This window comes from Electrophorus electricus, chromosome 5 (genome assembly GCF_013358815.1).
Source record: "Electrophorus electricus isolate fEleEle1 chromosome 5, fEleEle1.pri, whole genome shotgun sequence".
NCBI lineage: Eukaryota > Metazoa > Chordata > Actinopteri > Gymnotiformes > Gymnotidae > Electrophorus > Electrophorus electricus.
This window is the reverse complement of record NC_049539.1, coordinates 11,087,209-11,112,693: the sequence shown is the minus strand read 5'-3', so window position 1 is coordinate 11,112,693 and position 25,485 is coordinate 11,087,209. Positions and strand designations below refer to the sequence as shown.

At 41.1% G+C, this 25,485-nt stretch overlaps 1 protein-coding gene across 5 annotated transcripts in view; it reads left to right on the top strand.

Annotated features, from left to right (window-relative positions):
* The window catches only part of gramd1a (GRAM domain containing 1A), a 31,035-nt gene extending 5,790 nt beyond the window's left edge, over positions 1-25,245 (top strand). The window contains exons 5-24 of one of the 5 annotated variants that reach the window (XM_035526109.1): positions 2,658-3,726; positions 10,516-10,717; positions 11,139-11,159; positions 11,311-11,395; positions 11,492-11,595; positions 13,541-13,636; positions 13,946-14,026; positions 14,737-14,855; positions 15,189-15,429; positions 16,676-16,832; positions 17,234-17,377; positions 18,368-18,489; positions 18,950-19,092; positions 19,692-19,795; positions 20,079-20,294; positions 20,546-20,633; positions 21,701-21,712; positions 22,130-22,237; positions 22,522-22,642; positions 23,035-25,245. In XM_035526109.1, coding sequence (XP_035382002.1) covers positions 3,296-3,726; positions 10,516-10,717; positions 11,139-11,159; positions 11,311-11,395; positions 11,492-11,595; positions 13,541-13,636; positions 13,946-14,026; positions 14,737-14,855; positions 15,189-15,429; positions 16,676-16,832; positions 17,234-17,377; positions 18,368-18,489; positions 18,950-19,092; positions 19,692-19,795; positions 20,079-20,294; positions 20,546-20,633; positions 21,701-21,712; positions 22,130-22,237; positions 22,522-22,642; positions 23,035-23,148 — 2,709 coding nt within the window. In that variant the 5' untranslated portion in view covers positions 2,658-3,295 and the 3' untranslated portion in view covers positions 23,149-25,245. Of the gene's footprint in view, positions 1-2,657; positions 3,727-4,336; positions 4,459-7,542; positions 8,289-10,515; positions 10,718-11,138; positions 11,160-11,310; positions 11,396-11,491; positions 11,596-13,540; positions 13,637-13,945; positions 14,027-14,736; positions 14,856-15,188; positions 15,430-16,675; positions 16,833-17,233; positions 17,378-18,367; positions 18,490-18,949; positions 19,093-19,691; positions 19,796-20,078; positions 20,295-20,545; positions 20,634-21,700; positions 21,713-22,129; positions 22,238-22,521; positions 22,643-23,034 lie in introns of those variants that run through there. The other 4 variants (XM_027005318.2, XM_027005319.2, XM_035526110.1 and 1 more) reach the window with 4 other exon arrangements.
* Positions 25,246-25,485: the final 240 nt, after the last annotated feature.

Here is a 25,485-nt window from a genome sequence, read left to right as displayed (position 1 = left end):
ATCGGAACGGCAAAGGGCATCAACTTTCTTTTTCCATTCATCCACTGAGACAGATTTGTTGCACACGTACAACAACATATGTGTGGGGCCCAGGACTTGTCCTGGTCACCGATCTTGCATCCGAAATACAGATGATATGCCGCCTTCACTTTTGCATTTGAAGCAATGTCCTTCTTCTGATTTGCAAAAGTCACTTCCCCACAAATGTAACAAAAATTGTCCGCAATATTGATACAGTTACGAGGCGTTGATACTTGTTGATTGACGCTATCTGAATCCATTCAGTAGTGTTTATAACACAGCTGGAATTACATTTAACCTAACGCAGCTGAATTTACATCTAACATGACGTTTAGCACAAGCAGTAACAGAAATAAATCGCTCGTCCTATGGTGTCTTGCTTTATATATCTCCCTATTGCATAATCTTACGTCAGACAGTGATGCAATAGACCTTCCTGAGTATGATCATCATGATCTGATACAATATGATGCAATATTTCTCAGTATTTTGAAATATTAAACATTTTCATCTTATAGCTGGGCCTAATACAATGTCTCTTATGGATCACATGGAGTTATCATTAAAACGAGAGCCAATAACAAATTTTCATGGTTATATCCGCATTTAGGACGTTGAAATAATTAAGAATTGCCCCTTATTAACTCGGAAGCATTTTTGTTGTTGTCCAGTGATATCTGTAATAATATATTTATTAAGACTGTAATATAAACATTATTTTCATTAGCATTGACCAATGTGTTTTGAAGCCAGTTCTGTTCAGCAGAGGCAGTGTCTACAATGTGTAACTCTGGAAGACTGAGAAGGTAGTAATGCTAGCTTAAATCAGTGGTCACCGTCCTGTCAGTCACAATCGATAGGTCAGTCTCCCAGATCTCCTGTGTCAGTCGTACCAGCCGTATGTGTATTATTCTCACTCCAGATATTATATTTATCATGCATCCTTCTGCATTAGTGCTTATTAGCCTAGCTAGCTAGTTAAGTGGGACGATTACGTACACAGTGCTTACTTCTTTCTCTCATCAAATTTCACACATAAAAAATGACTGAGGATGGGCCGTTGAAGAAGAGAGCAAAGACATATGACTGTAACCCGGAGTGGTAGAATTAAGGAAAACCTTTTTGCATAGCCTATGCCAACACAGTATTGTTATTGCCCAAAAAAGTTAATCACTCAATAATGCATCTGACATTCAAGGACGCTTAACCTCGGAGAAGTTAAATTAGATTTAAAAAAAGCTCAAAAATAGTTTAGCAGATCACTACAAAATTGAGAAAAATATACTGAAGCTTATTTTTGTATTAGCCACCCAAAGCGCACACAAAAAACATTCACAGATGGAAAAGAGATGATGGCCGTCACTGCCGACTCCTTGTTCAAAGACTTTAAAGCAAAGATGAAATCAGCTATAACTACATTGTCACTTGAACTGTACCAGATGTATGTTTTGCTTTGGAGGCTATAGAGACTAACAGATTTTTAGTGTATCTTAACATTTATGTTTGTAGTTATTTTGTTTGTCAGAAGTCAAAAGGCAGTCTTATTCTTAAAAAGTTGATCACTTGTAAATGGTAGTTTTTTGCGCTTTTCGTTTTCTTCAGTTCTTTTCAGGGATCTTCCTTGAAAAGTTTGATAATATTACAATGTAAAATATCATAATACTTTGCCCTGTTTCAAGGTCCATTCACTAAAATAGAGAGACAGAAACCTTTTTTGTCTTAAATGAAATATTAATTCTGAGGGTTTTATTGGTTGAGTTAGACCTGCCGAAATTCAAAATATATGACCTGAGTTTGCACTGTTATCTTTAATTTGCACCCAGTCCTTTTTTTCTGAAGTGCTGAAGTAATTTGGACTAAGATGTTTTGTCACGAATGCTGCTTTCACTTAGTGGCCCTGCTTTCCCTAAGAAACCTTTTATTTCTCTGGCTCTGTACCTAAAGACTGCACAGTGTTTTGCTGTATACATGATCCACTGAAAATCCTTTAGTTGATGAATACTGTAAAGAGCACAGAAATCTTGGAACTAGCAGCCTTATTCTTGGCATCCTAAGACTCTATAGTAGACATTCCCATCACTATTTGGTCATTTGCAGCACACCTACTAAACCTAACTGATTAGTTGATTCAAGTGTGTTTCATCAAGCTTTGCTGGGCTCCCCTTCCCTACAACAAAATAAAAGGTTTTAAACGTTGATGTCTTTAAAGCCACATTCTGCAATAAGATTATTTTATTTATATTTAGCATATGCATATAAAGTTAGTCATAAAATGAACATACCAGGCATGCTTTACAAGTAGAGTACAAATAAATAGAATAAGGAATTTCAAAAGCACAATTCTGATTGCTGGACTTTGTAACAAGAGGTTTTGTAATATGGTGAAGGGTAAAACACATGTCTTCTTTCAGATTTAGGGATTATCAAATGTCAGGGTCACCACTTTTATATTCTAAAGGCACAACATCAGCAGAGTTCTGAAATTATAACACAACATGAATCACACCATCAATTTTACTAATACATTAAACCTTGTATCAATATAATTATTAATATAAATAAATTCAAAAACAATTACTGGTGTTTTTGTAGACACATGGCTTTAAAGCAGTAAACACAATGTTTCCTCTCCTCAGGGCCTCATAAATAATGACACCATGGGATTACATGTTGCTGTGTCAGTGAGGAGGCAGGTATGAGAACAGCCTGTCTTATGGATTATACTGATGGGAGAGAGTAGGTGGACACTCTGATTACACAAGGACACTTCACAAGTGGTAAAAGTTCAGGCTGAAGATTGGGCTTCCACCATACTTGCATCCTTCATTTAAATTTTAAAAAATATATATTTTTGCTTTTGTTTTTCTTGTTTATTTTTACATCTGTGAAAAAGGAACATTTACTAAACAATATTTATGCAAGAGGGCAACATTTTCTGTAAATGCCCCACCCCATATTTCTTGCAGTACTACTGAGTGTCAGACTGGGAGGAAGTGACTGAATAGCTGCCAGTGCTGTACGACACTGTAATATCCTGCATTGCTAGAACTGTTTTGAAATGATCTGGAACTTACAAACATGAGTGAAGAGTTCTAATAAGACTGAAAGAGAACATGGACACTGTTAGTGAAATTATGATGACGTGCAAAAACATGATAAATCTCGTCACTTGCATTCTTTGGGCTAGCAAGCTGAGAAAAGAAGGCAAAAAGCACAGGATGTACCTACAGTTGCTTTGATATTAAAATCAATCATACCATTCCCAGAAAGTGCTATGGATAAACCCATTGCGATCCCGATGCTGACTGTGTTCCCTCCGTCGTCTGACACCGAATCGTGGTCCTGTTCGTCCAGCCCACAACCTCGGCGCCGCCACCCTCGCAACCGCAGCCGCAACAAGCACAGAACCCATGCACAGTGGGAGGATCCGCCAGAACCCGGAACTCATGAAAAGAACCCGTCTAAAAATGACCGGGGCGGAGCCAAAGAACACAGGAGCAGTGGGCAGAGCCTGACGCCTGGAACCCTGTTGCCTAGCATAAGGGGGGAGGTGCTTGGCGAGGTGGGGGTGGAGAGGCTGGGTGGCTTCTCTTCTCTGCCGCTGCCCCCATCTCGCTCCTGCTCCCAGAGCTCGTCCCTGAGCAGGCGTTCTCGTTGGTCCATCCGCAGCCTGCTCAGCAAGGACTCAGACGGGGACAGCTGCAGGTCAGTGTGCCCCATCCCCAACTCCGCCCCACAAAAAACACACAGAAAGCCTTCTTTGCCAAGTAAGGTGGTAACCCAACATTGCTTCTAGTAGAAACCTGACATAATTTGCATAGCGAGGGGGAAGCTGTTTGGAGTTGTCTAGATTTTAATATCATAAAGGATTTAGAATGTAGATTTTGAGTTCTTCATATACTGGAAGTGTGCTTGAAATGGTTTGAAACAGTCTTTTTTGAATGAAAGTAATATTTGGAACAAGCACAAAGAAGTAGATTATCATGCAGTTAAAATCTAGTTTGAAAATTGAGATAGAGAATCTCACCAATACTCAGATACACAACTGTTTCATTGTGGGTTAGGAGATGGGTTATTAGTGAAGTGACAAAGAGAGCTGATGAAGGTAAGCTTACTGAAGGAGCAGACCAGTTCAGCATGCAATGAGCTGGGAGTCGGAGGGATCGGTCTCAGTTGTCAGGCTATCCTCTGCATGACATCACCACTGCCCAGTGGGAACTTGCTGCTCTACTTATGATGTCATCATCGACCAATCAGAGAGCTGTGTGGTGATGCTGCAGTATACCAGTGAAAAGGCTGGCAGAAGCTGCTCCATGCATGCATTAACAGCAGTGCCCTTCTCCTTTCCATTCAACCTGCAGTGTTACTAACCTGATATTTACCTTTCAGTTTTGGTTTGCATTTGACCCCTGGCGATGCATTTATGGAATTATTCAGGTATTTTGGTTATTTTAGTTATTTTTTATATTATTTTTATTTTGGAGCTCTTGTCAAAATGAATTTTCTTATAGAAAATAGACAATATCTGTTTGTGTAGGTCAAGGAATTTTGATAGTGAAATGTGGTTGTTTGGCACTGTGGTGCAGAGAAGAGGATCGCTTTTTGCTGTTAAATTGTCTGAGTTGAAATTGGTCTAAAACATGGCAGAGACCACACCACACATTTATTTTGAGCATAAGTACTGGAATGTTCCTTACCTCTCTGTATTAAGATTTAATCAGTCAGGCAGTACAGATTACACTGTGCTAAATGTCATTCTCTTTATTTATTGATTGAACTTTAAATGCTTTTGCTTCTATAGCTAGCCTATGTTGATTGTTTCTTTTTGCACCATGTAAAATGATAAGCCTGCTATAAGACCATCAGTACACCGGAAGCTGGAATCTAAGATTCGAAAGGGTTAATCTCATTACCCAGTTTGATTTTTCTGTTTTTAAAATCAACACAAACCAAATTTTGACAAGTAGCGATATTTTACTTTTAGATATTGTGTTTTGGAATATCATTTTAACATATGCAAAACTTTATTAATTGAGAAAATAATAGTCTATATTCATGAAAGGTTGAGACAGTATAATCAATCAGCATTTTACAGTTCAGCATTTCTTGTGATCCAGCACAGCTGATTCACCTTATAAATGGCTTCGTAATTAGCTGACATGTTAAATCAGGTATGTTAGGACAGGGGAAAAAGTTAAATATTCAATGTTGTAGGTCCACTCTTGTAAGTCTACATTTCCTAAATTAATGTTTGTAGTGGTTGACATAACAATTTTTGTAGATTTTACAACCCTGATTTTAAATTTGTGTCCATTACATAGTGTTACAGCTGTCTGTATTATAATAAGTTTATAAATATTCAGTTCATATGATATGAACTTAGAAAAATATAAAATATTATCTAATGTTACTAGAGAACCATTCCAGATTCTGTAAAAATTACAGATTTTGCAGGATTGTGTCAAAATGGAGGAGATTTGAAGAGGAATTTTAATACATTTTGTTAAACATTGATTAGTGCTGTGACAGTGATTATCATATCTATTGGCATAAGGCTAAATAGGCTATAGTCAACATCGCAGAGCCTTTGGGGCTAGATCCATGCTATCTGCTGGATTCTGTGCTGAGCTTATGTTCAGGGGCTCAAATAAACCTGCATGCTGACCTGGCAGGTCAGAGCTGCTGACTGTACAATGGTGGCCTTGTTTGTTATGGCTATCTTTACATAGTGTTTATCTGACAAGATCAATGCATGTTCCTTGTTCCTTGTAAAGGCTTTGTGGTTTGTAAGTGATACAGACATACAAGCACTTCGAGAAAAAAAAAAAAAAACTTTGGAAGTGGTGTAAGAAGATTTGTATGCGCCAGCTGGGTTTTTCCACTGTCAGTATAAATTGTCAGTCTGGAAGGCTTAATTGTTAGATTTAGCCTAATTGCTTTTCTTCTTTTGAGTTGGTTGCTACGTGACCCAGCAGTATCTGGTGTTTCGTGCTAAAATTAGCCTAGCTCTGAAAAGTTCAGAGCTGCTTGCTAATTCAATGTTAAAAAAATGGATGCATTCAGGAGAAAAATATTGACATGTTGAGCTGATAAGTTGAATACCTTCATGAACTTTGAAATATGTGATTGAACTAGAAACTAATTTGAGTGCTATAGTGATTTCAATTAACTGATTAGTTTCAATGCAGTCCCACGATACTTCCTCAAAAAAACATGAGCATGTGTGATTTATTACCTTTTAAATTCACCAGTACACTCATCTATATGCTGATATATGAAAAAGGGTACCTATGTTGCACTGGTCATTCTACTAAATGACCATTCACTGTGAAACTTCAAGAGAGCGGTCCATTGTAGTGTATTCACTTGAACTTTTCAAATGTTCAGTTATTTAAGATACTGTTTGTTTGATTTGAGCTTTACTGCACTGTTACATTGATTGGGTTAGCTTGGACTTGTCCGATTCACTCAGTGGTAGTCTAATTGGCAGAACATTTTAAGATAAGGTGTATTCTTACCAGACTAGTCAAACATTTGTTTATGGACTTCTGATCAACATGCAACCAAATGTGAGGGGAGCCACATTAACTACTTATAGAAATGTAGTGGACTCCAGTCCTAATAATGAATGCTGCTATAATCTTCAGTTCTACCCTTCTTCCATGCTGTCCTGAGCTTTCAGGATGGGGTTGGTGATATGAGGTGAATATTTTAAGTTTAGTGCCTTAAATCTCAACAGCTCATCGTGCTGTTGTACCACAGAATTATGGGTCTGTTCTGGAGCATTCTTGAACAAAGAAGGAACCCTCTCCACAGGAGGAGGCCAACCTGCAGACAAATGTGCAGCGAAGCTATGCTAAACCCACTTGCTTTTCTTCCTATTTCCCTGGGATTTCCCAGTTTGGCTTTGAAGTAAGGAGGTTAACATTGATGTCCATCCTCCCTTGATTTTGCTCAAATAGGTTTTTACTCTCTCCCACAGATCACCCACAATTCCTTGCAGATTGTTGGAAGCTCTTTTTTTCCTTCTTTGTCATTTTTTTTCCAAGCAAGTCTGCATACCAGATGTCTCTCCAATAATGTGGATAAGGTAGTGTGGCGTTTGTTGTAGAAGTGGAAAGCAGACTAAGCAGAATTCTTATTTGACATGTATTTTGAGGTTCTTGGACTCCTCTGTTCTACCTTTTTGGTGATTTCTTAGCTGTTGTCTCCTCATGAGGCCTGGCCACGTTCAAATATGTTTGTGTAGGAAACCTGGTGTCATACAATATTAAATATCATGGGCAGCTAAAATGAATAAAAGGTATGTTTTAATAAGCGTGAAGCGTGAAGGCACTTGTCATTTAAATTGTCACATAAACCTTTGTGTGTTGCTGAAAACCCACTAGAAACTTGTCTTTTTTCCCCCTGTGAGTGCAAGGCTATTGCAGTTATGAAAGTCATTTTAAAGAGTATGGATTCACGTGTGCAGAAAGGTTTTTCTATCCTCTATTTACATTCTTTCCATCCCACTCTTCGGCCCTGGCCCTCCTATACGTTGTAAACCCCTCCCATTTTGCCCTTTGAACTGAGATTACCAATGCGCTCCCAGGAAAACAGATTATAGAGACAGATCCGGACACACTGGATTAAAACTCTGTAAACTATCGACATGGGAAGGAGAATGAGGTTTAACGGATTGGTTTGGACCGGCCGGAGCGCTGTTGTCTGCGCTAACGCAATGGCCGGTAGTGTCAACTGTCCAGTGCGTGTCAGTAAACTGCATCCCTTCTGTAATTATGCGTTAGTGAAATAGCTGTCGTTTAATACCCACTGTACTGAAGCCCAGCATGTTTAAGTTATTTTATTCAACGTCGCAGGCTACGCACACGGCCGTTCGAATCCCTTATTATCGCTCGACTCAGTGCAGTAAAAGATCAGGCTAGTGCGTCTCGGCGATGAGCAAGGTTTACCTCCGCCTCCTGGCCAGATCCTCATTTCTCCTCCCTCTTTCCCTCCCTCCCTCTCCATTCTTGTGTGTTGGGTTCTTCACTAACTGGAATATTCGCGATGGAAAATCTTTTCATTTTAAAAAAGGAAAAAGCCGAGGTTCGGGACCTCTTTTGAAATGGAGGCTTTATACAATTTTATTCCTCATGACTGAAAACATTCGTGGATGAAGGCACGCCGTGTCTTATGCGTTGGACAAGCGGCCCTGGCATGATTTTAACGGAGTGCCATATTGACAGATTACAGTCAAATTAAGGAACACCCAATGAGATGTTCGAGTAAGTAGAACAGCGTCACTGCTTTATTTATTATACCTATAAGTATGAATATCTTTACTCAAATCTTAACTTTTGATAACACCAAGTCTGTCATTAAATAATCAAACACGTTTTGTATGTGTGATAATGTAAAGGTTTTGCTGAATGCACGGGAAGTTTAAAGTTTGTTGACTCTACTCTTTTATTGTAGCGCATAACACTAGTAGACACTGTGGACGTTGCGTGGTTAAGATAACAGGCAAACGTCGTTTATTCCCAGCTCTTGCGGTGTGTAAACGTCCTCTATAAAGACCTTTGCTTTCACCTCCGTAGTTTTCTGCCGCTTCTGACACTTAGAGACTGTGCGTACGTGGTCTGCTTCTGCGTATTACCGAGTGCAGACAAATGTTTTACGAATATGTTTTGTGTATATGTTCAAACATGTTTGACGGTGTTTGCTAGTTCGCGTCTGTCATACACGCTTCAGCAGCCGGTCATTCATTCATTCTAGTGACATTGGCAGTTGTACCTTTAAGAGAAGCTTGTATTCATTAGCTAAAGATCCCCGCTTTCGCCGTGCACAAAAGCACATACATGGGTTTATTGTTCTGTCATTTTTTAACGGAGTGTTGATCCTTCCGACCTTCGCATAGGCGCATAAACTATGCGCTTTCATGCCGTTTTTACCTTGAGTTGTACCTCTATACAAAACACGGGTGGTAGTGATGGTGGTTCTTGTGAGTTGATCACCTATTGTATATATTTTATTCGCGCACCCCCATTGCCATGACAACGACAACGTGATTTTCTGTCTAGAAGGTCCTGGATGATTTTGGTAGTAAAACAGGAGAGTTGGTCATAATAATGCAGTCCAAACCAATTGCAAGCTTGAGGCATTTTCATGATTAAGATCATGATGAAGATAATGGTGAAGATGATGATGAAAGAGCAAGCATGATATGTTGGTCTCAAACAAACAGTGTCGAGTCTGGTGTTAATGTTCTGATATATAAACTAAGTAGTAAGGTTGTGGTAAACTGTAGTCTTACTGATCTTCACTGTGTGATATTGGTGTTTCTTTCTCTCCTCTTGGGTTTGAATCTCATCGAGTTTATTTTCTTTTAGCTGGCGTGAATGTGTCCCAGATGTGACATTAGCACTGTAGACCAATATACAGAAATCCTGAGATGTGATTCTAGTTAAATAAAGTGAATGTAAACATCTGTTCTGTCCACATCCCTTATAGAATAAACTGAACATAATTTACATAAATTTTATTCTTCATTAGAGGTCATATTTCTGCATCAGTTAAGATAAAAAAAGACCTCGTATGGTTTTAAAATGTGCCTGCACACCTTTTGAAATGTTGATAATCCGATAAGGCTTTGTGTTTGTGTACAGACGCCTCAATCCTTGTAGACTCCTCTATTTTACTAGAATGCTGCCATAGCAATGATTGTTTTTCTGTAAATAGGACTGATATCTGTGGGTTATGATTGGAGCTCAGGTGTTGATACACACCTGTTCTGGTTGTTCCATAGTGTCAGGGTGTAAGATGGATTGATTCAGGTCTCCTGCATTTTAAGGACCATCTCTGTGAGGAGATGGTGATTTCTGTGGAGGATTGTTCAACAGTCTTGCTTTTTTCAGTTCCCAGAATTCAGTTTTTCCAAGTGTGAATTTATGTGTAGTCTGGATGTTGGAGCTTGCAAATTAATTAATTATTTATTTATTTAGTCTTTTACTGTATGGTCATGCAAGGCCAGAGAGAATAGGATTGCTTCTCTGCAGATCCTGATCAAAGCTCACTGTACTGGACACATTGAGTGGCAGCAGTGTGTAGAATTTTTTATTTTTTATTTTATTTTTTTTATTGCCAAGTTTGAGAATATGTTTGTGATGTGTCGTGATTTCACCTTTTACACTATTTGTGCATTGAACAAGTTCATATAGCTTGTTCTAAGCTAAAATCTACTGTGTTGACAGTGTGGGACTGTATATCGTTGCCTTTGCTTATTGTAAACATCTGCAGTTCTGTTAATACTGTGTGTGTGTGTGTGTGTGTGTGTGTGTGTGTGTGTGTGTGTGTGTGTATAAGTATGTGTGTATGAATGTGCCTGTATATTTGTGTGTCTATGTTCCTGTCCCTCTGTGTGTGCATGCATGTGTCTTTGTATATCTGTTTCTAAATGTGTGTGTGCGTGTTACCTGTGCGCTCTTTCATCATCCTTTCTCTGTTGTTCGGCAGTACGGCCAGTAACTCTCCACGAAGCACTCCAGGCAGTTCCCCGTCTCTACGACGACGGGTGCTGGGGGGCCGGGTCAGTGAGGGTGAGGGGTCTGCCGAGCGTAGTGGTGGGGGTGGGTCCGAAAGTCCCTTGCTTCCTACACCCTCTTCATCCACCTCATCATATCCTATCGCCTCCCGCCACTTCACCCGCAATGCCAAGGTAAGGTTCGCATCAAAAAGACCACACTCAGTACTGCAACTATAATGGTGTTTCACACCTGGGAGATTGCATAGCTTTTCCACCAGACAGTATGGGATTGCATCAAATAGTCATCCATAGTCATTTTCTGCCTTGATCGAGTACCTCTGTGCATTTCTTACCAACGGTACCTGTGAAACTGGTTCATCTAGACTCTGCATGTTATACTGTATTGTGTAGTGGAAAAGCACATTTAGAGATGTTCTAGGCCAAGAACACTGACCCGTAAAATCATATTTTAATAGAAATTAGTAAACAGTTCCCAGATATTTATGGATGAATGCATTTATTGTCTTTACTTCCTTTATTGGTGGGGATATTGGCCTGAGTATGTAATAAAGTGCATCAAAGTCATTTGTTTTTCTTCTTTATGTTTTTTCAGAAGATGCAGAGCTGGTACAATGTGAGTATGCTGGTGATTCAGCAGGGCTGCAAGGAGCAGAGTGATTTATATTCAGCTGCTGGCATTCATCTGTCAAGTCACATCTCCTGCTCGCTGACTTTCTCTCTCTCTCTCTCTATTCTTTTTTTTTTTAAACAAACACACATACCAGGTGCTCAGTCCTACATATAAACAGAAGAATGAGGACTTCCGCAAACTGTTCAAGAATCTTCCAGATACTGAACGTCTGATAGTGGGTCAGTGTGTCCCTGTATCAGTGTTCAGCTGTAGTTAAAAACTAAGGAAATAATCGTTTTGGTTTGAATTAATGAATGGTTTGTTTCTGTCTCTAGACTACTCATGTGCTCTTCAGAAGGACATTTTGCTACAGGGCCGTCTGTATTTGTCTGAGAACTGGATTTGCTTCTATAGCAACATCTTCCGCTGGGAGACCACTGTATGTCCCATGCATAGGGCATATATACACTTGCTAATTGCGTGCTTGCACACACACTCAAATATTCATTCATCATAAATTCAACTCCTGCATTCATCTTTATAAAAGAGTACCTTTTCTGTTCTTGATATTTATACAATTAGCAGCAGCTATATGACAAAATACAAATATCAAAGTTATTCAGACTCACAGTACAGAATAAAAAAATCATCTTATATGCAAATATTATATTACTGTTATTGAAAAATCCTTTTATTAGTTCAGCAGGCTATTCAGACTATTTCAGAATCTCCAGTTATTTTATTAACTGAGCCGAATCAACCATCCTCCCATTCAATGTGAACTTATCAGACACTGCTGTTGAATCCCTACCCATCCCCCTAAGCACTCAGCACATATTTGGGCAAAGTCTCCACCCAGCTGTCAGAGGTGGCTACACTGTCAGTTTCAATCCATGACTCATAACTATAAATGATAAGCTTCAGTGTTGGATGAACCTTCACTTCTCACTTATTGGAAGAATATCCACTATCAAAATAACAGTAGTATAGAAAGTAAGGTATTCATTTTCAGTGATTCCTATTCAACCTCCCTGTACCTGTCTTAAAACTTTAGCCTCCATTATCTCCAAATTATAGTTGTAAAAAAACACCTACAATGAAATTAACCGCATTACAAAAACCTAAGCCTCAGGGGGGCTTTATAGTCCTAACTTTCAGCAGTATCTTCTCACCAGTCAATTACATTACAGAGTCAAATGTTTAAAATGTAGACAGATGAACCATGGGGAGAAGTAAGAGAAGTAAAACAAACTCTAAGCAACGAAATCCAAATCTCACTTACACTTTTCACATGTTATACGTTACACTCACATTTTTCAGAACAATATTTTTCTCATATCTAACTGAGACACAAAGCAGTAGAAATAAGCAATGTCTTGAATATACGCAGATCAGTCATATGTTCACAAATAAAATGCAAAGAAAATATATTTAACCTTACCCCTTCAATTTTAGATCTTCTCAATATTCCTTCCTCAAACAAACTCCAAAATGTATAGGTTAATATCTGAATCAGACCTAACAGTTTCTGTGCCTTTGAAAAAATGGGAAGATGATCTGTTACTCCTTATTTCTGAATGCACAGTTTTATGACTAACACCACCAACCTTCACTCTATACAATGTAACGTAATTCACAGAGTTCACTACACTGGCCAGAAATTATCTGAAATGTGCCCGCACTGCTCAGTAAACACACCATATACATAAGAAAAATCAGGAAATCAAGAAAAACAACATTACTATCAATCACTCTGAAAAACATACATACACACCATATATCAAGGGAAATCTTTTTAGCATCTATCAAAAACCAAACCACTGAATTCAATACAACCTGGACAGCACTCAGTATGATCGTACATCAGTGACTCCTCTGACAGCCACCAATTTGAACAGATTAACCAAACACAGGACTCAGTGCTCATAAATACACCATACATCTATAACCAAAGCACATATCTATGGGCCTCTCCATGAGTTCCCTCGTGTACATGCTGACATAAATACGTACACACACACACACACACACACACACACACACACACACACACACACACACACACACACACACACAATCTGTAAGACAATGATGTACATTGTTTTTTTTGTCTTGTATTATCACTTGTAATTGATTTATTATTACTACTTGTTGTTGTTGGGGGAGCATGCAGATTAAAGCCTTCTTCCCCTTGTACTGCCTGTTGTGCTCTCCAAGCTCCAAGCTATGTTTACAAAGCATTGACTGCTGACCTGGGTTCAGACCTGTCTGCACTGCTGTATTTATTGGGACATGAGGGGCAAAACCCAATCCTACATCAGCTCTTTTACTGTGAGAACTGTGCTGAGGTCTGTATCCTCAATGTCTGTTCCTGTTTGTGGCAGATCACCATCCCGCTGAGGGAGGTGACCAATCTGACGAAAGAGAAAACAGCCAAACTTATCCCAAACGCCATCCAGATAAGCACGGATCAGGATAAGGTACATATGCATACACACATGCTCACACTGTTCACACACATTACACACAGCTAACAAATAAAGTTTTACATTAAATCACACCAAATGCAGCACAATTCCTAACGCAAACAACGCAGACACATTGCTAACACACATGCTGTTAGCACACACAGCATGCACATGCTGGTAGTTACACACACCAAACAGCGCACACATTCACACTGGAGCAAACAAATGGCTAATAAACGCTTGATTTTAAAACTCCAGTGCACAGAGTAGCTTTTAGTCTCCCCCACTGACTCTCCTCTCTCCCAATCTGTCCATCCTCAGCACTTTTTCACATCGTTTGGAGCAAGGGATCGCAGTTACATGATGATCTTTAGACTGTGGCAGAACGCTCTGATGGACAAGGTGAGGTTCCTCTGCAGCCCACTGTCCCAGCCAGTTACACCTCTCGTTATTGATGGAAGGCTACACTCACCAGATCCATAATGAGATACCTGTCTTATAGATACATTTTATAGTAGATCTTATAGGTGCATGTTATATATTGCAGACCGTAGGCCGTCTGTTGGTATGCCTGATTTGTCAGTCGTCCTCTGCCCCATTCGTCACTGGTTAGATCCTGAGCACGATCACAAGATCAGCAGAGCTAGATACAGCTGAGCACAAGCTCAGTACAGTGTTAACGTGACGTGATAGTGGTGTGGTTGTGCTTGCTGAGCTGGTAGAAGAGGGTCAGACACAGTAGTGTTGTTATTGGGTTTTCAAATATTTTAGTGTGACTGCTGGATTTAGAGTGGTCTGCCAGTCAAAAATAGCCAGCCAAGAGTGGTCCTGTTGTTGGAAGCTGATCGAAGGCTACACGATGGCTAACAGAAACTGGAAATGGCAATTGACAGGCTACAGTATCTAACTGTACACTTACCACTTACAATGTGATAGTTAAAACCTGTGGTGCTTCTAATAATGGACTGCTGAGTGTGTTTGAGAGCTGGCAGCTTTGCTCTCGCTTGCTCTATCTCTAGCATTGTTGATGGCCTCTCTCACGCTCTCTCTCGCTCTTTCTCTCGCACTGATGGTGGAATCTCTCTCTCTCACGCTCTCTCTCGCTCTTCTAGACGCTGTCTCCTAAAGAGCTGTGGCACATCGTGCATCAGTGTTACGGTACAGAGCTGGGTCTGACCAGTGAGGATGATGACTACGTTTCCCCCACTGCCGAACAAATGAATGGCCTGCTGTGAGTGCACACTGAGCTGCAGTCTGTTTTTGCTATTTGGGAAGTGATCCTGCTGAATACAGCTCACTCTGTCCTTTTGAGGCTGGCTCGGAGTATTATGTATATTCATATAAATTGGTCAGAGCAAGTGTAGATGCAGTTTATTAGTCGAAGGTGTGTGTGTGTGGGTGCAAATGAAAAGAAAAATAATTCCAATGACACTGCACGGTCAGTTTCTGGCCTCACTTTTGCCTTGTTTTAATATTTTTGTGTTTTACGCAATAGGAAGTCAATAGCAAGTCTCACTTCCTCTTCCTCTTCCTCTTTCTGTCTCTCTCTTCTCGCTGTCTTTAGACCTAGTGAGGAGCCAGCCTCCGTCACTGACCTGCTGGATCAGGCTTCAGTGCTGGCGACTCCTGGTTCTTTACCACCCTCCTCTTCCTCACCCTCCCAGCCTGTGGAGGTTCCGGGAACCCGACCAGCTGCTGAGCCGGAGCTGAGTCCGTCCATTTCACCGCCCAGCTCACAGAGTTCCCCGCCCAACACCGCCACACACTCCACACACTCCACACACACCGGCGTGGCTGCTTCTGTGGTGAGTTTCTGCATGTCTGGATTGTTGAAGAATACATTTCCTAATACGAGGAACCTTACCATTCTAGATAAATCCAGAAATAGCTTTGTCTATTTACAGGAAACGTTGATTAAGGTAAAAACATGGAAGGTATTGAAATAAAAATAAAAGTATACAAAGAATATACATTTTTACAATATTCATTGCCTGCTAGAGAAAGAAACAGACCACCTCTGAAAGTCCCTTTAGGTACTTTGGTAATTAAAGCATCCTGGATAGAAGACATTTGATGTGCAACATTAACACCTACAGTACATGATGTGCATTAACATTAACAACTACGGTATTTAAAACAATCAATTTTTTTGGGGAAAATTAAGCTCATAGTCTGAAAAGAGCCAAATAATTTTATAATAGTATTAGTGTATAGAATAGCAGACAGTGGATGACTAAAGTATATTAAAATCATCAGCAAACTTTAGTCTCATCCCCATAACCAACCATACCACATTAATGTGAGGCAGACTTAAGGTCAGTACAAAAAGGATGTAATGCCAGAGCAAAAAGCAAAAGTGATGTTGGGCACCTTAATCAGTGCCTTGGTTCAAGGAGGAATAAGAATAGATACATTTATTGCAAACATAAACTAATGGAGTGGTATAAAGTCATTTGATCCAGGAACTCAAGGTATCACCAAATCCAAATTTACTGAGAACTGTAAGTAGATAATGCCCTTCTGTGTGATCAAAACCATTTTCTGCATCTAATGAAATAACTGCTGCAGATCCTTGTGAAATGTTAGAAGTGTATATAATACTTAAAATTCTGATTATATTGATGATCTTCAGACATGACAGAAGCATTTAGATGAAGCACCCTTATTTTGTGTGTGCATATGCGTGTATATATGCATCCATGCATGCTACTGTGTGTATAGTGTAGAAACTGGTTACATATGAAATTCTATACAAAATAGTAAAATATAAAAATAACATGTACAAATATATATATATATATATATATATATATATATATATATATATATATATATATACACATAAATGTAATTATGTAATATAAATTATATAATATTATTAATTATGTAATATGTATATAAATTTATATATATACATATAAAATATAAACATATATACAACAGAGTAGTTATAACATCAGTGATAATAATTATAGTTATAATAAACCTTTTTTTTCTTCTTAAGTTTCATTGATTTGTTCATATAACAACAGCCAATTTTTCTTGCTGTAGAACTTGGAGGAGGGTGGGCAGGACAGCCAGCCAGAACCGACCAATCAGACAGCAGTGGCTAGTTCCCCTGGCCTGGGTAACCTGTCATCACTGGACATGACCAATGATGAGGAGCTTCCTACAGACCCCAGCAACTCCTCAGACACCCAGGAAGAGAGTTAGTCTAGTTTAATCTCCTGCCAGCCATCCTTTCAGTGATGTTAGGAAATAGCAAATGTCACATAATATACCTGTAAATTTTACAGGATGTTTCACTAGCTTTTTTGATGTTTATCTGATGGGTATCTTAATTATAGATTGTTATCTAGACGTGTCTAGATGTAGACACTTTGGAGTTAAATGGTGTGTGGCATCATAGTAATATGTAATTTTAAGGTAGCCCAATAATGCTAATGAAATACTAGCTGAAGAGGAGGTGTCTGTGTGTGTGTGTGTGTGTGTGTGTGTGTGTGTGTGTGTGTGTGTGTGTGTGTGTGTGTGTGTGTGTGTGTGTGTGTGTGTGCGTGCGCACACGCATGTGTGTGTGCTTGGTCCCACTTAACCATTTCCTGTCTCTAGGTGAGGTGGAGTCATTCTGCGCAGATCTCCGAGGCCGGTTGCACATCAACACAGTGCTGCGCATTGGTGTGGACAAACTGCACGAGCTGCTCTTCTCTGACACCCACTTCCTCCAGCACCTCTTTGCCCAGCGCCATTTTACCGGTCAGCACACTGTTAGCCCTCTGCTACTGCAACCTTTGCTGCCCTCTTACCTTCAGCTGTCCACTCTCCTTTATCTTCATCAGAAGAGTTCTACACCTGGGCCAGAGATTATGTTCCACTCTTAAAGGATGCATCTTCCAAAATGCTGATGTTGCTAATGGAGTGAAAAACTGGTAAAGCTGAGTTGGCAGGTCTGTTCGCAGTTCTAGCTACCACTCAGCGTCAACACAACTGGTGTTTTTTTGGTCGTAAGTCCTTGTAGCTGCTCTGGGGCTGTTAACACACATGCTCATAATGCTGTGGAGAGCTGGAGGCACACCTTCTCAATGTACTGCTTTTCCCAGAGGAGGGGCTTGTCCTGCTTGGTGGGACATGAGTGTTCCAAGTGGTGTAGGATGTCAGTGGATGGTTTTCATAGGCCATTGTCTTTCCATTCACCCACCTCTGCGACACCCTGACTGCCTGGTCTAGGTTGGTATGCTGTTATCCAGGCTCTTTGTTCCGCTAATGGGTGTGCTCATGTTCATTTACGCTATATTGGTTTTCTATTGTATAGGGATCACTGCTTTAGGTCTCTCTGTTTCTTCTTCTTATTCTCTCACTATCTCTAGTCTTGTTCTGTCTCTGTCCTTCTCATGGCTTCACGCACTCTCTCATGATGTGTGTCTTGGCAGGCTGTACACTGTGGCAAATGTAAATCTAGTGGACTATGACACACAGGCTGTCGGACCAGTCCTGAAGTGACTGTTTGTCCCTCCTTTCTGCCAATGCATAGTTTAAATCTCGCTCCTATGGAGAAGATACTCTCTCTCTCTGTTCCTTTCCTCCTGTCCCATTCCCTCTTTGTTCTGCTCTGTCCCGCGCTCCTTCTCGTGTGCCTCGAGCCTTTCTCTCTAACAGTCTTCCTAACAGATCCCCTCTGACTCTCTGCCTCTCTCTCCCACGGTGCGTTACACAAAGTCTAGCTCAGTTATTTTTTCTCTCTGTCAGATCTCTCGGTGCAGGACTGGCAGCAGGACAGCAGCAGTGGGAACAGCACCAGAGTTCTGAGTTACACGATTGCCATCAACAACCCTCTAGGCCCCAAAACAGCCCCTGTGGTGGAGACACAGGTGGGTCCCCCCTTTGCTTACAACCCTTTTCCTATAACACACACCCTTGTAAGTCATGGGTAAATAAAGATGATAGGAAATTACTGTAACTGAGAAGGTCAGGAAGTAGGAGAGCTCCCTGAGAGATGGCATTAGTACACTCCTTTTGATTCTTTGTTCAATTGTGTACATGTTAGTTTACATTTTAGAGACTGCTTGTGAAAAGAATTTTTAACAAATGTTCTAGAAATTTGTGAGAGAGATTTTGAAAAGGTGCTCTATAAATCCATTTGTGATTACTTTGTATTGTTTTTAAAAGGTAAAAATGTTCCTTTTTAAAGATTTGTGTCTATAGGCTTTTCACTGGAAGTTAGATGAAGTGATGGTTGAAACAATGGTGTGGAGACTGGATGTGAGAGTGATGCTTGTGTGTGTGTGTGTGTGTGTGTGTGTGTGTGTGTGTGTGTGTGTGTGTGTGCAGACTCTGTATAAGAGCAGTTCTCGGGGCGAGTGCTATGTGGTGGACTCGGAGGTGATCACATCGGGCATCCCGTACCAGGACTACTTCTACACCATACACAGATACTGCCTCACAGCCATCAGTAAACAGAAAAGCCGCCTCAGGTGACACACACACACACACACACACACACACATACACACACGCTGATGCTCAGAAAGCCATAGACCCAGCCACATGGTGTACTTCTGCTGTGGTTTTGATGATGATGGTGTTCTCACATCTTCGGGCGACCCAATCCCTGATTGCCATCACACCTGCACCCATCAGTCCCGCCTGCATATTAGTCATACTTACTAGTTCCCTCACTGATTACTCCACCATATAAACCTGGTTTTCCTTTGTCTCTTTTGTATTGTATTGTTTGTCTTGTGCCTGCATACCGAGCCTTCCGGTAAAGTTAACGATAGCACTAACGATTCCTGATTGTGTCTCGACCTGTTTTGTTTTGTCAAAGAATTTATGGAGTAGCATTTTGATACGTTTGCTCATTCTCACACTTGCCTAGCCTGTTCTCATGGGTTCCATCTTTTGGAGTAGAGTTTTGGTTCAGTTCATTCTCTATATGCCATGCACGTGGATCCCTTCCCACTAGCGTTTCGTTACAGGTGTCAAATGGCTATGTAGGGTAACGTGTGTGTGCATGTGTGTGTGTGTGTGTGTGTGTGTACGTGTGCGTGTGTGTGCATGCTGGCATGTGCAGGGTTTCGTCTGATATCTGCTACAGGAAGCAGCCGTGGAGCCTGGTGAAAGCTCTAATAGAGAAGAACACGTGGAGTGGCATAGAGGAATACTACAGACACATGGGTACACACACCACACACTTCTTGCACGTTCACCTCACAAACACAGTCAGGCTTTGCCAAGTCAATAGAAACAGCACAGGAGAAAAGTATTGGTTCTGGATATAACAGCATCCCCCACATGTTCATAGGTCCTCTCAGCTCCAGGAGCGCCGTTCAATGTGCTCTGACCCTTGTTGCATTTTGATGCCTTGTGCTTGTACTGAGCAGTGACAATGAAACTGTTCTTATTATAAAGCTAACAGTGCCTGGGGTCTGTCTGTCTGTAATTTGTTTTGGACGTGCAGAGGTGGAGGTGTGTAAGCTCGAGACACTGCTGCAGTCTGAGGTGTCTGTGGTTGGAGTGGGTGAAGCCGCCATTGCAGACACATCTAAGCTAGCCGCTGGCCTACGCAGACGCAAGCGAAACACGCGGCGCTCTTCCGAAAGAGAGGGGCCAGGGGGTGGAGCTGGAGAACGCGCTGATCGCGGACTTGCTGAGGAGAGAGAGCACAGAGATGCAGGTGAGCTGACAGAGGCAATAGATAGGTGAGATTCTGCGATTAGCTGGATTCATTGTCTTGTCACTGAGGTAAACCTCTAATGATAAAATGGGGAATTGCAGTGGGGTTTGGTTGTGGATATTATAATCTTGTTTATATTACACACTACACATTCAAAAAAGCAATTAGGTGTACAGTTGGCAAGGTACAGTTGATGGTGTCATGATGCGCTGCCCTCTAGTGGTGAAATGTGGAATTATGTGTTTTTTCAGGGGCACAGTACCTAAAGTTTGGAGACAGGTGGCGCGGAGCAGCCAGCAATAACAACATATCCACCATACTGCTCATCGTTAGCTTCATGTGAGTGTGTATGGGCGTGTGTGTGCGTGTGTGGGGGGGGGGGAGGTCAGGGGTGTGCACAGACGTTTTCTTTCTTATTGTTTACTGGACAATCTAGTAGAAGCCAGTCTAGAAGAAGCATATTCACTCACTCACAGATGAACAGACTGACTGACTGAGTCTAAATGTTGAAATGCACATGCACAATTGGTCTCTGCACATCTGTGCAGTAGCTAACTAACTAGTTAAGTATGTAGCCAAGTTAACAGTAGACAAAGTGGTTAGCAGAGAAGACAATGAACGCTGTTTCCTGTGAGGTGATGATGCTTTCTTCTCATCCTGTACAACATTGTTCTTATATTAATCGTGTAATTAGGTAAGCAGTTTTACATGTAAATTACAATCCAAGAATGTTCATTTGCACAAATGTTAGCTAGTTGTTTTGTTGTAGATTAAACTTTTGTTGTAGGTTAATATTTTACATTGCTGGCTTGTAAATGTGAGACATTTATAATTACATTAATGGCGTTAAAGATTACTCTAATTATTTAGAGTCCCTTGTGTTCAATTTTGTCCATTGCGAAAAACAAAGATACATTTTTGCTATTTAAGACTTGCAAGCATGTTCAGGCAGGCATGTTCAAGCCAATAGGAATGTTTATTAGCTAACAAGGTAACACAGAAGGCTGCCTACACTTAAACATATAAGCGGTTTCTCAAACATTGCTCTCAAGCATCAACATCTGCAACATTTGCTAACATTTACAAAGGAGTGTAATATTTTTCCACTGTAAAACAGCAGGACTCTGGGAAGTGAGATTTGTTTCTTAGCACTAAGACGCCAAAGGCCTCTCAAACACTGTGCTTCAGGGATATCAAAATGTTTCAGATATGGTACTGTTAAGACTTGCATGAAGAATGCTGTACATTGGCTGGCAGTCTGGAAAACCCGGCTTGCCTGGTTGTCTTGTTTTCGCTTTTTTTTTTTTACTTGCGTGCTTTTTAACCGCTACTTGGTGCATCTGTCTCTCCCCTCTCTCTTTCCTCTCCGTCTTTCCCTGGCTTTCCACGTTTCTTGCTGTGTGTAGGATCTGTATCAGGTACAGTATGCTTTATTTAGTATGCTGTTTATGGCTTTGTGTACGAAGCACTTTTGCTGTGTAGTCTCGTTCACATATCACAATGCCTGGTGGTTTCCAGTGCCATCCTGCAGACCCGGTGCTGGTGTTACACACACACACAGGTGCCCGCGTCCAGCCCAGGAGATCTTCAGTTCAAACATACCTGGCCCCTGTATTCATATGTGACTGAAGACCTTGATTAACCAGATCAGGCATCTTGGATTATGGTTGGAACTGAACTCTGCAGGGTGATAGATCTCCAGGAGTAGAGTTAGGCAGCCCAGCCAACTGTGGAGCACTATGACTCTAGGACTGGGAACCACTACTTCAGACCATACCATACTAATGCATTTATTTCATATATATATTGAAGTGGTGATGTTCTTCCTCTTGCAGTCTGGTGGTTTTGGTAGCGTTGAACATGATGCTGTTCTACAAGCTGTGGGCTCTGGAGCGGGCTGCTCACACACTGGAGACCTGGCACTCCTACTCGCTTTCTGACAGGTGCACAAGCCATCCACCTTAAAACAAACAGTACCTCACAGCACATGATCCCTTCAATACTACACACTACCACACACCACAGTCCAGCAGCATTCCACACATGCACCATCCCGAAACATCACCATCCAACACCACACATTGTTGCATGCCGCCACCACCAACAGTACTATTCCAAATTGCATTATTATATGCTAAAGACCACCATCCAATACCTGACTCTGTCAGTGGCTTAACTCTTTCTCCCTGTCTCTCTCTCTCTCTCCCCCTCTCTCTCTCTCTCACAGCCCTCTCCCTCAGTCTGCGGCTGAGTGGGCACAGGTTCTCCAGCTGCAGCGGCAGTTCCACCAAGCCCAGCTGGGCAAGTGGCAGCAGATCCTACAGTCCTCTGTTACTCTGCTCGACCAGGTGGGTGGGTGCACACACGTGCACGCGCACACACACACACACACACACACACACACACACACGCACAACCTTGTGGATGCAATCAGCACCCCCATTTAACAAAGTAATTTGATTACAAATAACATTATTGCAAATAAAATTACTCAGATGGGTGAAAAGTATAAAAATAAGAGAAAGTCCTTAGTGGCCAGTCATGGCGGACATCACGCAATAAAAACAAGGAGCTGAGTGGATGTTTCTCAGTGGCACTAGGTTTATTCTGTGATGTTCACATACTTTTTTTGGAGACTCCTGGTGTGTTGGTGCTGTTAGTACTCCCACCATGTTTTGATGATGACGATGACATTCATGTACGTGTGTGATTGAAGTCTGTTCCCTTTCCCTCTCTGCAGATGAAGCAGTCCCTGGAGAAGCTGCACAGTGGCATAATCCATCCGGAAGGGCTGCACGAGGCTGCAGCTGAGCCCCCGTACGCGGCCGCCTCCGAGACCTGCATGGAGCAGTGACAGTGTGCTCTCCACACACACACACACACACACACACACACACAGACAGAAAAACAAACTCCTCAGTCAGACTCTCTGTGGATGTGATGACATGCTAGACAGTGACATTTTCCTTCCTGCCAGGAGAGCTTCTGATTTGTGTCAGAGGGGCGGTCGCTACGTGGTTTAATCGCTGGGTAAAGTTAGCCGAGCGTCCTTTCTACTGTGTCTGAATGGCAATGGTGGCACTGTCTGAAAATCACTTCGGCACTAAAGCAATAACTGGAGTGTATGGCAACCAAGGTGTAGTCTGGATGAGTGCTCCCTCCACTCCTATTCCGCACCTCCACCTGAGCTTGACCTTGAAATTATTCTGTCCAGGCACTTTCTCTCCACAATGGGGAAGGGGTCTCGACAAAGGCTTCTTACAGATGACATTTTAAAATGGATGAGTGCATTTGCACGGGGCGCCCCAGCACATCTCAGTCCCTGAAACCGCACGTCTGCCTTGTGACTGAACTTTCAACACATTTTCTCTCTGGATGGGACCTGGAGACGTGACATTCCGGCAAGAAGAAGCGAGATGTCTGGATTCCTACTTCCATTTCTGCCCCTTTCCCTGATCCAGGAGAAGCAATCTGCCCACCCTTAACTTCTCTGGGCCCTTGTATGTGCACACATTAGTTCAATGTTTTCGGTTTTAGATGGAAGGGGCAGGTTCTCCTTTTCAGAGATTATTCCCAAATTTTGTTTTTGTGTCTCTATTTTAGGAGCTGAGTGGCCGAAACATAATCAAAACAGCTTCATAAAGGGCGTGTTTGACCATTACAGTATTTATTTCAGTAAACTTAAATGAGAAGTCTCGTCCTGTGTTGATGATTCTTTTTGAGTATTATGTTATGTTTTAGTCTCAAACATGGACCAATTAAGATCCAAGGGATGTGAACATGACTACCAGCTTTAGCAATAAATATGTGGGAGAAGAATGCAGTGACTGTTACAATGACATTAAGAAACAGGTGGATAAAAATGCAAAACTGCCCATTCTAAGTACATTCATGTCTTTAAATACACTGTTACACTTTCTACCACTGTTCACCCCTACCCCTTGCTCTGAATGTAATTTATTTTGTTACATGGACCCTGCATATGCGTAGATCAGAGTGTACAAGTAGAATTGGTCTGTCCTGTATTGAGTCATTATCTTCATGTATTATATTGGAACCAGACTTGAACCATTCAGGCTTACTGTACACTTGGCAAGTTGAAAATTAGACGCTGAGTCGTATATTTACTTGGGCTCTTCGGGTTGGACTGAGGGAGCAAGCCAAGCTCAAAGCCCGGATTAAACCAAGCATTTTACACTGTACTGCTGGGTTGCTTGCTTCCATCTGCCTCCAACATTTGATTGAACTTGTTTTGTATGTTTTTATCCATTGTTGTTTATTTATTTGTTTTTTTGCTGATGTCTGTTACTGCTGTTGCCTCTCCAGCCTGCTCTCCTACATTGTCTCTCATATTTCTTTCTTTTCCTCCTTTCTGTTTTTTGTCCTTGGAGTTCAGGCTGTGGTCCAGCTCCTCATGTCTGCTGATCTGCTGTTCTATTTATTTGGGTTGTGGGGAGGGCTGATTTTACTGTGAAGGTCTGATTGTAAAAGTGACATCACAAAAAAAAAGAATTGAGGGAATTTAAGTGTGGGTTATTTCTGCATATGCATAATGTGTGAGTGTGTGTGTATGAGAGTATTTTTTTTTTTGGGGGGGGGGGGGGGGGGGGTAGGGGAGAGAGTTGGGTTTGTGTGTTCTTTCAAAAGTAACAAAAACTAGTGTATAATGTCCTCACTTGCTTTTATGCATTTGATGATTTCCAGTCTGGGGAACCCAGGCAATATCAAACATCCATCTGGGTGACAGTAAAACAGCTTGAAACAATTCTTCTGATTATTGTTATAAATGAATGTAGCTCAATTACGATCACCACATTTTTTACACCTAATTATGTACCAAGCTGTATCAGTGGATAAAGTGCATAAGAATATTTATTTATTTCATCTGTTTTGAAAACAAATTAACATAACTATCAGTTAGATCCCAAGAAATAAACATAACATGCAATCACACATTTTCATTACTTCATTTATTTATTATACTTCATATCTTTTTGGCAAGCAACATTTTGACTTATACATGGAGTCTCTTAGTAATATTAGCACTCAAACAAGCTAATATGTTAAATGAGTATGCCACTCAGTAATGCTGACCTTGCTAGTGATTGACAGCAGGGCTAAGTCCCTTATGCAAACAAGACCATGCCACTATGCATGTAATATTTCATTCATTTTCAGCAATTTTAGCATT